At 36.8% G+C, this 11441-nt stretch overlaps 1 protein-coding gene across 1 annotated transcript; it reads right to left on the bottom strand.

Moving 5' to 3' along the window:
- Positions 1-913: 913 nt before the first annotated feature.
- Positions 914-4108, bottom strand: LOC311296094 (uncharacterized protein). The gene is made up of 2 exons (XM_084417739.1): positions 3971-4108; positions 914-2485 (listed from the first exon to the last, which is right to left on the bottom strand). The coding sequence occupies exons 1-2, from the start codon at positions 3993-3995 to the stop codon at positions 1503-1505; spliced, it is 1008 nt and encodes a 335-aa protein (XP_084273865.1). The 5' UTR covers positions 3996-4108; the 3' UTR covers positions 914-1502.
- Positions 4109-11441: the final 7333 nt, after the last annotated feature.

Genomic DNA, 11441 nt, shown 5'->3' with positions numbered 1-11441 from the left:
CTCAACAGAAATCGAGACTCATCAGACCAGGCAACATTTTTCCAGTCTTCAACTGTCCAATTTTGGTGAGCTTGTGCAAATTGTAGCCTCTTTTTCCTATTTGTAGTGGAGATGAGTGGTACCCGGTGGGGTCTTCTGCTGTTGTAGCCCATCCGCCTCAAGGTTGTGCGTGTTGTGGCTTCACAAATGCTTTGCTGCATACCTCGGTTGTAATGAGTGGTTATTTCAGTCAAAGTTGCTCTTCTATCAGCTTGAATCAGTCGGCCCATTCTCCTCTGACCTCTAGCCTCAACAAGGTATTTTCGCCCACAGGACTGCCACATACTGTATGTTTTTCCCTTTTCACACCATTCTTTGTAAACCCTAGAAATGGTTGTGCGTGAAAATCCCAGTAACTGAGCAGATTGTGAAATACTCAGACCGGCCCGTCTGGCACCAACAACCATGCCACGCTCAAAATTGCTTAAATCACCATTTTCCCATTCTGACATTCAGTTTGGAGTTCAGGAGATTGTCTTGACCAGGACCACACCCCTAAATGCATTGAAGCAACTGCCATGTGATTGGTTGATTAGATAATTGCATTAATGAGAAATTGAACAGGTGTTCCTAATAATCCTTTAGGTGAATGTATTGACTCTAGAAACTAACTCTACAACCATGTAAAACAGTGATAGATGGGCCTCTTAACCTTTACGCTGAGGAGAAAATCCAATGCAACTTTGAAGGGACCAAGAGAAACATACTTATGTATTTCTACTCAGCTTGACTTTTAGATGTAATAAAGTAAAATTATCAAATTATTTATTCTTGATGCAAGGAGGAGCAGACAATAAAAGTATCTCTCTCTTTATTGACTAACAAGCTAGCAAAGCATTTTAATCAAGCTCTTCTTCAGATTCCTGAGCAAGAACAGTTAGTAAATTTTTTTTTAAAAACACTTGTACTTTTAAACATATACGTAGATTATATTAAGCAAAATTATATATGCGATATTGCTCTTTGGGGAGGAAGTTTATTTTTGAGCTGATGTGAATCTCACAGTTAAATATAAACTATTTAATGTGACAAATGTTGACAATGTTTCTTTTATACTGTCGATGGTTGTGGCCAGGGCTGTAGAGTTCTAGAATCGCCGGTGTCTCAGATATGAGGTAGTTCAGGGGGTTTGGGGTCATGCTCCCCTGAGAAAATACATGTCATTTTCAGACATATGAAAATCTCCATCACTCTTTCTTTTTTCTCTCAGTCTCTCTACTATGGTCTGTCTTTTCAGACGAGAAGATCTTGGAGCTGTGCAATATCCTTGCAGCACTAAAGTAGAGTTAATACTATATTAGAGAATAATTTCACAACCTTTATTATATACACCTCGGGAATGTACTGAAGTCTGGACCTTTGTGACTTCATAACTGGCTACAGCCGTGGTTGAGGCTGGTTAAGACAAACTAATAGGAAAGAGAGGTGACATCACACTTGAAAGTGCTGGAACTGAAGATAAGCTACTTAATGTGAGTTTTTGTATGACTGTGTAGAGCAGATGAATGAGTGAAGCTCTTCCCACATACAAAGCAGTAATACGGTTTCTCTCCAGTGTGGATCCTCTCGTGTGTTTTCAGATGTCCTGACTGATTGAATCTCTTGTCGCAGTGTGAGCACTTGTAAGGTTTCTCTCCAGTGTGAATTCTCTGGTGCTTTTTTAAATCTGAAACCGTGATAAAAGTCTTTCCACATTCAAAGCACATATGATTTCTTACACCAGTGTGTATTTTCTGATGTCCTTGTAAATCCTGCAGACGTGAAAAACTCTTTCCACACAAAGAACATGAATGTGGTTTCTCCTGTGAATGAACTGTCATGTGTCTCCTCAGGACTGAAGCCCACAAAAATGTTTTACCACATTGATCACATTCGTGCAGTTTCTCTCCAGTGTGGATGTTCATGTGTTTCTGAAGGTTTCCATGTTGTGTAAAACTCTTCCCACACTGATCACATGTGAATGGTTTCTCTCCAGTGTGGATCTTCATGTGTTCCTGAAGGTGTCCTTGATGTCTAAAACTCTTCCCACACTGATCACATGTGAATGGTTTCTCTCCAGTGTGGATGTTCATGTGTTCCTGAAGGGTTCCATGTTGAGTAAAACTCTTCCCACACTGATCACATGAGAACGGTTTCTCTCCAGTGTGGATCTTCATGTGTTTCTGAAGGGTTCCATGTTGAGTAAAACTCTTTCCACACTGATCACATGTGAATGGTTTCTCTCCAGTGTGGATCTTCATGTGTTCCTGAAGGTGTCCTTGACGTCTAAAACTCTTCCCACACTGATCACATGTGAACGGTTTCTCTCCAGTGTGGATCCTCATGTGAACCTTGAGATTACGTTTGCATGTGATACTCTTTCCACACTGAGTGCAAGTGAAAGATTCCTGAGATCTTATTTGATGTTTCTCCACTTCATTCACTTCTTCATTTTCATCCATCGGGCCTGAAATTAAAGTAAAAAAAATGCTCAGTAAATCAATAAAAGAAAAATTATGTAGTGAAAAATATATACAGTATATATAAAACCCAGATGTAATAGCAGAAAGTATTGAGTTTTGTTCAAACAACTGTTATTCAAGATTGATGATTTTGATCCATTATTTCCCTGGAATTTTCCATGAAAGGAGTGCATTAATGTACTAGACATTATTTTTTTTATTCATTAGAGTCACAAATCTATAGAGCCCCTAATAATGGGATATTATGATGGGAGAAAAAAATAATATTTCAATGCTTTTGTGTTCCCGCAAGAAACTTTTTGATACTCACAAAACCTTAGAGATATTTGCGAGCAAACGCAAAATTACATGTGGGAACGCAAACGCTTTTGCGAGGGAGATGTAAGGGCGTCCTCAGGCAGTGGTTCAGGCTTTAGTGGTTTTGTCGAATAAAGAAACATTATCAGCATGCTGGTGTAAAACTATATTTCTTATCCATTACCACCCATCGCTACCAACCACGGACAGTTAGTATAGTAAAAAATATATGGGAGAGAATTGCAAGTTTGTGACTATATTTTAGGGGAGCAACGGTACATGTATTTATCCCGAACCGTACGGTATGGGCCCGGATTGGGCCCTTGTATACTTGTGATCCAACTGACCAAAACGCATCTTAACACCAGCTGTAGACAAAGCCTCACAATCTTCTTTAATCCTTTTGAACATGTGATTGAAACCAAATGTGAGACATTTAAACTGACCAATCAGCAGATTACAGCTTTCCCACATCGTACTGAAGGTGTGACATTTAGCAAACCTCAGATGTACACACACATCTTGGCCGACAGACCTTTATCACTATCAGCACTTCTTTACGGATCACTAATGGCCCTTGTGGTAAGAAAGAGGGGGTTGGAGCAGGAAAGCAAACGTCTTTGTTCATTTCAGCCCTAAAGAACGCAAAAACAATGAAATATAGTTTTTCCATCGCCATGTCCCTTTAGGGGCTCTGAGTAAATCACATTTTTGTAGTAAGAACTATTCAATATTTGATAAACTATGCAACTACCTAAAATAATAATATTTTAAAAATACTTTAAGTCAATGGTTCCAGGTAACTGTTTGGTTACTGACATTCTTCAAAATATCTCCCTTTGTGTTCAGCAGGAGAAAGAAATTCATACAGGTTTGAAACAACTTGAGGGTGAGTAAATGATGACAGAATTTTCATTTTAAAGTGAATTGGTAATTGTGAACCAGATGTAAAATAAACAGAAAGAATTGCTAAGATAATACTAATATTGACTTACAGATAACAAACATCCTTGTTAAAAATAATAATAATTGCATCCGGTTCATTATTTGCTGCTTTAATTCTAATTCACAACTAGATTTGTCCTACTATAACAGAGCTAAATCTGATGAACTGCTTTATAACCTTAATGTTCTTCAGCCTCACTAATGAAGAATCAGGAATAAACACCAACCTCTTTGTTCTTCAGTGTGTTTCATTCTGCAGTGTTCTGGATCTCTCCTGTTCTCACTGTCCTTCAATAAACTCTGTCTTTGCAGATTTCAGCTCTTCCTGATGGTTTGATGCTCGTCTTCACTTGTAGCTGATGGGAATATTCCTGCATTTATTGGTGAATTGCAGTGGGAGGAGCTTCACTGAAGGAGGAGGAGCTTACATGAAGGAGGAGGAGCTTCACTGAAGGAGGAGGAGCTTCACTGAAGGAGGAGGAGCTTCACTGAAGGAGGAGGAGCAGATCTGACAAAATCAAGAAGAAATCACTTACTGAGTTTATGTTTTTATTCTAATTCACACATTTTAAATATTTATGGTCACATATTTATCTAGAGAAGTAACTTTTAAGTCAATTAATGGAAAAGTGTCAACCACATACTTTATTTCTACATTTATCTTACCTCTCATTAACATATTGGCAAAGAATTTTATAAAATATTATGGAGTATAACAATTAACAGACACTGAATATATGAAAGAATAAAGATGAAAGAATAAAACTTATAAAAAATAAATTTACAGATTTGCAAGAAACAAATAAAGCAACAATTGAGTTTGACTTATTTTGTTATTGTTTATCATGTTTTATATGAAACATTTTTAAATCCAGATTATTGAAATAAACAGTGTTATGAAATTTACCTATATCTTGCAGATGTCACAATAGCTGATTGTGTCGTTTGCTCAAATCTGTTGACAATAAAATTAGCTTAATGTGTGAATTTACAGATCTGAAGACATCAGCATAATGAATGAGGAGAAAACAGGATCTATTGACATGAAATAAAGAGGCTTTTCAGCTGCTCTGATAATAGTGATGAGCCATAGACTATCAATACTCATTCAACAAGCCATTCAGGATCAGCAGATCATCTCACTTTATTATAAGTATTTGCTGCTAGAAACAGATTGTTTGAGTCAGAATATCTGCTGAAAGACTATTAAAATGCTTTAAAATGACTATTATTTCTCAAATGACACAGAAAACATAGTAATAATATAAAGACAGACACTATGACACCCATCTTTATCAACCATTGTAATTTGTCTATATGAATCTAAATATAGTTTGATTTTCTAATAACAACAAAGTAGTTCGCTAACATCTTACCGTTTTGTATGTGAAGAGAAACCAAATCATGAAGACTGTATTTTAGTTAGCAAACACACGAATTGCGCAATGTTTTACTCTTCAGTTAATTCTTAGCAGTGTTCTTGTGAGTAATTCTCAGAGGCTTGATAAATACGGGCCCAGACCTTTATCACTATCAGCACTTCTACCTTTACCCAGGGCTCGACATTAACGCTTGTCCGGGACAAGTGGATCTTTTGAAGGAACAAGTAATAATGAAGATAATAAATGTATTACTGACGGTAACAATGTTGTGCTGTTGAGGTTCGCAGCCTCTCGAGGAGAAATCTGAACAAATGAGCGCAGCTCGCACAAAGAAACTCAGTGAACAACACACTGCCTATAAAAATTCAAAATGTGGAGTTTTTATATTTTTAACACATGATACTGTTAAGCAACCTCAAACGCCGAGTGCTGTTTCCCGAATACCATCACGATTGAAAATGTAACATTGATGTAATACAACAGTTCAATAAACAGTTAAAATTAAGTCACTTAGTGGAACCATTCCTCTTGGCAACAACTTCTCCCTTCTTATAACACCAGTTACATCCATGCTCCCCATTACATTGTTTTATATTTTGGACAGTGCAGTGAGCAACACACAGACAAGATTAAACACACCAACATTCAAGCTTTGTGCATTACTGTTAGACATTCCTGCTCTAGCTGAATGCATTTATCGACAAATGGCTGCATAAAATAATTCATTTTGGGCTTAGAAGCACCAAACCACTAACCAGCCAGCAACACATCTGCTTCTCATGTCTGGGGGAAGCCCGTCGATTATGATTTGGATTGGCCAAATGTGGAAGGGAGACGCTTTAAAAATGGGGATACCAACAACATTCCAAGTAAGTGAAAGGTTCAACTGGTCTGGATCATTTAGGGTAGTGGTTCTCAATGGGGGCGTTCAGAGAACAACGGGGGGCGTTGGAAGCAAGATTTTTGAAAGGGGGGTGTTCAAGTGTTCACGAGTTTAAATATATTACGCAAATTTTTGTTCATTTACTTTTATTCATTTTAAGCATTTAGTAATTTATTTGTAATAAACACTTTAAGTGGGCTATTTAAAAAGTGTTAGGACTATGTAAATGTTAAATTATGTTGTAAAACATATGCACAGAGTGTGATGCCATATTGTGTGTGCACGCTGGTGCGCGTGAAAGAATACGTCAGCAGCGTTAAAAAATAAAATAAAAATTGTCCGCAGCCGCTCTACTCCTGACCGCAAGTCCACCGTCATTGTTGTAGGTAGACACTAGGCAGGTTTTTTTATGTTCATTTCTATTGCATTATGATTTAAACAATCAACTAGAGAAAGCCAGACCAGAGAGTTTGAAGAAGTGAAAAGTAGTTAGAAGTTTTAAGTAGTTTAAAGTAGTTTAAATTTTGATTGATAAATTAGTTAGAAAGAAAGAATAGTTAGAAAGAAAGAAAAAAGATTAATTAGAAAGAAAGAGAAAGAAAGATAGATTAGATAGAAAGAAAAATAAGTTAAAAAGAAAGATTAGTTAGAAAGATAGATTAGAAAGAAAGATTAGTTAGAAAGAATGAAAAAATGAAAGAAAGAAAGAAAGAAAGAAAGAAAGAAAGAAAGAAAGAAAGAAAGGCATATTAGTTAAAAAGAAAGAAAGAAAGAAGGAAAGAAAGAAAGAAAGATTAGTTAGAAAGAAAGCAAGAAAGAAAGAGATTAGTTAGAATGAAAGAAAGAAAGATTAGTTAGAAAGAAAAAGAAAAGTTAGAAAGAAAGAAAGAAAGAAAGAAAGAAAGAAAGAAAGAAAGAAAGAAAGAAAGAAAGATGGATTAGTTAGAAAGAAAGAAAGAAAGAAAAATATATTAGTTAGAAAGAAAGATGGATTAGATAGAAAGATATATTTGTTAGAAAGAAAGATAGATTAGCAAGAATTAAAGAAAGAAAGATATATTAGTAAGAAAGAAAGAAAGATGGATTAGTTAGAAAGAAAGAAAGAAAGAAAGAAAGAAAGAAAGAAAGAAAGAAAGAAAGAAAGATGGATTAGTTAGAAAGAAAGGTGGATTAGTTAGAAAGAAATAAAGATGGATTGGTTAGAAAGAAAGAAAGAAAGAAAGAAAGAAAGAAAAAAGAAAGAAAGAAAGAAAGAAAGAAAGAAAGAAAGAAAGAAAAAGAAAGAAAGAAATATGGATTAGAAAGAAAGAAAGAAAGAAAGAAAGAAAGAAAGAAAGAAAGAAAGAAAGAAAGAAAGAATGAATGAAAGAAAAATATATTAGTTAGAATGAAAGAAAGAAAGAACGATTAGGTAGGAAGAAAGAAAGAAAGAAAGAAAGAAAGAAAGAAAGAAAGAAAGAAAGAAAGAAAGAAAAGATTAGGTAGAAAGAAAGAAAGAAAGAAAGAAAAAAGATTAGGTAGAAAGAAAGAAAAAGATTACGTAGAAAGAAAGAAAGAAAGAAAGAAAGAAAGAAAGAAAGAAAGAAAGAAAGAAAGAAAGAAAGAAAGAAAAGATTAGGTAGAAAGAAAGAAAAAAAGATTTGGTAGAAATAAAGAAAAAGATTAGGTAGAAAGAAAGAAAGAAAGAAAGAAAGAAAGAAAGAAAGAAAGAAAGAAAGAAAGAAAGGGTTATGTAGAAAGAAAGAAAGAAAGAAAGAAAGAAAGAAAGAAAGAAAGAAAGAAAGAAAGAAAGAAAGAAAAGATTAGGTAGAAAGAAAGAAAAAAAGATTTGGTAGAAATAAAGAAAAAGATTAGGTAGAAAGAAAGAAAGAAAGAAAGAAAGAAAGAAAGAAAGAAAGAAAGAAAGAAAGAAAGAAAGGGTTATGTAGAAAGAAAGAAAGAAAGAAAGAAAGAAAGAAAGAAAGAAAGAAAGAAAGAAAGAAAGGAAGGGTTATGTAGAAAGTAAGAAAGAATGAAAGAAAGAAAGGCTGATTAGTTAGAATGAAATAAAGAAAGGCTGATTAGTTAGAAAGATAGATTAGTAAGAGAGAAAGAAAAATTGATTAGTAAGAAAGAAAGAAAGAAAGAAAGAAAGAAAGAAAGAAAGAAAGAAAGAAAGAAAGAAAGAAAGAAATTTTACTTATTATTTACAGGCCTCCAAAATACTCTCCAGCCTTTGCTGAGGACTTTACAGAACTGTTATCAACAATTACCTCAGAGTTTGACTGTTTTGCCATTGCTGGGGATTTTAACATTCACATAGATAATGCAGAGAACAATATGGCAAAATAAATCAAAACTGTTTTAAAAACTTTTGATCTGACTCAGCATATACATGGACCCACACATGATCGTGGACACACTCTAGATTTACTTATCAGTAAGGGTCTAAACATGTCATCGATTGTTATTAAGGATGTAGCACTGTCTGATCATTTCTGTATTTTCTTTGATATATTGATCTCTCCTGCCACTGAAGCTAGATCTGTGTCTGTCAAGAAGAGATGCTTAAATGAGAACACTAGTGTCCTATTTATGAAGGCTATATCCTTAACACCAAGCATATCTGCTGACTGTTGATTTTCTCCTTGATTCTTTTAACTCAAAAGTTAAAGGTGTAATTGATGATATTGCTCCTGTTAAAGTCAGGAAGAAGAGTGGCAGACAAAAAGCACCTTGGAGAAACTCAACAGCAGTGCAAAATATGAAAAGACAATGCAGAAAAGCAGAGCGCATGTGGCGGAAGACAAAACTTGTAGTCCATTATAACATCTACAAAGACAGCCTTCATGCTTTCAATATGGAACTAGGCAAAGCTAGACAGACTTTCTTCTCAAATATTATAAACAGCAATTTAAACAACACACGCACTCTTTTTGCTACTGTAGAGAGACTGACAAACCCCCCAAGCCAGATTCCCAGTGAAATGCTCTCAGACAACAAGTGCAGTGAGTTTGCTTCTTTCTTCTCTGAGAAAATCAGTAATATCAGAAAGGTGATCAGCACATCCTTGAGTTGCACTGAGGTCAGTCAGATCAGACCACCTGAGAAAGTAGTTACTATGTCTGATTTCAAAGAAATTGATGGCAAAATTTGGGAAGAAACCGTACAGCACCTTAAAACATCAACATGCGCTCTTGACACACTTCCCACATCGTTTTTCAAAAGTGTGTTAAACAGTTTAGAAGCAGATCTTCTAGAAGTGGTAAATGCTTGACTTCTCTCTGGGAGTTTTCCAAACTCCCTGAAAACTGCAGTTGTCAAGCCCCTCCTGAAAAAGAGCAATCTGGATAAGACCATATTAAGCAACTATAGACCGATCTCAAATCTTCCTTTCATAGGCAAGATCATTGAAAAAGTTATCTTCAATCAGCTGAACAAATTCTTGAGCTTGAATGGATACTTTGACCATTTTCAATCTGGTTTCCGACCGCACCACAGCACAGAGACAGCGCTCATAAAGATAATAAACGATATTCGCTTAAATACTGATTCAGGCAAATTATCAGTGCTGGTACTACTCGACCTCAGTGCTGCATTTGACACTGTCGATCATAACATACTTCTTGACAGGCTGGAAAACTGGGTGGGGCTTTCTGGGATAGTCCTAAAATGGTTCAGGTCATACTTACATGGGAGAGGTTATTATGTGAGTATAGGAGACCATAAGTCTGAGTGGACATCCATGACATGCAGAGTCCCTCAAGGCTCAATTCTTGCACCACTCCTGTTCAACCTGTATATGCTCCCAATGAGCCAAATAATGAGAAAGAACCAAATCTCTTACCACAGCTATGCAGACGACACACAGCTCTACTTAGCCCTATCACCTAACGATTACAGCCCCATTGACTCCCTGTGCCAATGCATCGATGAAGTCAACAGTTGGATGTGTCAAAACTTTCTTCAGTTAAACAAAGACAAAACTGAAGTCATTGCGTTTGGAAACAAAGATGAAGTTCTCAAGGTGAACGCATACCTTCACTCTAGGGGTCAAACAACTAAAAATCAAGTCAGGAATCTTGGTGTGTCCCTAGAGTCAGACCTTAGTTTCAGTAGTCATGTCAAAGCAATAACTAAATCAGCATACTATCATCTGAAAAATATTGCAAGAATTAGGTGCTTTGTTTCCAGACAAGACTTAAGGCGGGCGTACACGGTGCGATTTTTGCTGTTTTTACGAGCTAGCAGATGATTTTTTTCACTCGGGAGAAATCGAGTGGGATCGGTGATGCTCGCATGGTCGCGGCTCGCAGCGTGTGAGAGGAATTACGAGCCGAGCCGAGCACGTTATGAGCACCTCCCCGACCTCCCGATCATTTTTAAACATGTTTAAAAAATTCGGGGAGTCGGCCCGATTTTCACCAGCTGTCCCCTATTACCAAATCATACACAACCACGTGGGGCTATACCAAGAGTGTGCCACCAGGTGGAACTCAACATTTTATATGTTGAAACGAATTCTTGAAACAAAAGATGCCATCATCTCCACCCTGGCCCTCATCAACGCACCAGTTGATGCTCTATGTCAAGAGGAATGGGAGCTGGTGAAAGAGGTCTGCACCGTCCTGCAACCATTTGAGGAGGTGACTGTGGAGATAAGTGCAGACAGGTACCTTGAACCATTTTTTATTTTTTTTGCACTACCACCATTCAGTCACTATTATACATTGCAGAAACAATACAGTATAATGTGCCACATATAATATGCCACATACTTTAAAAAAAAGCTTAATTTTAAAAGTTGCTGTTTTCTCTCCCTCAGCTATGTCTCGGCCTCAAAAATGCTCCTGCTATGTAAAGGTTTGCAGCGTGTGACAGCCCAACAGACTGTAACCATGCAGAAAGTGAAAGAATTGGTTGCAGCTCTTTGTTCAGCCATGGACCGGAAATTTCAGCGTATGGAGTACAACACTGTCCTCTCAGAAACCACATTATTGGATCCTATGTTTAAAAAGCTTGCATTCAATGACAACAGAGCTGTTGATGAGGCACTTCAGAGAATTAGTGCAGCAGCAGCAAAATGCACCCCTAGCAGCCAGCCAGCTCCGCCATTAGAAGGCCAAGTGTTTGAGGAACCACAAACCTCTGTTGTTTGGAGGCTTTTTGATGAAAGAGCTACAGGAGATGCTACAAGAAGAAATCCTACAGCTGATGCTATAATGGAGGTGAGGTCTTATCTTGAGGAGCCCATCATCCAACGAGCAGAAGACCCACTGAGCTGGTGGCAGGCCAAGGCCTCAGTCTTTCCACGCCTGGTGAAGGTGATGGAGGGGAGACTGTGTATTGTGGCAACATCAGTTCCTTCAGAGAGAATCTTCTCAAAAACAGGGCAGATAATCTCAGAAAGAAGAAATAGGATCAGTCCATCAAAGCTGAGGCATCTGATTTTTT

The sequence above is a fragment of the Rutilus rutilus genome (genome assembly GCF_951802725.1).
Source record: "Rutilus rutilus genome assembly, chromosome: 8".
NCBI classification, from domain to species: Eukaryota; Metazoa; Chordata; class Actinopteri; order Cypriniformes; family Leuciscidae; genus Rutilus; species Rutilus rutilus.
This window is presented reverse-complemented; position numbering and strand designations above follow the sequence as displayed.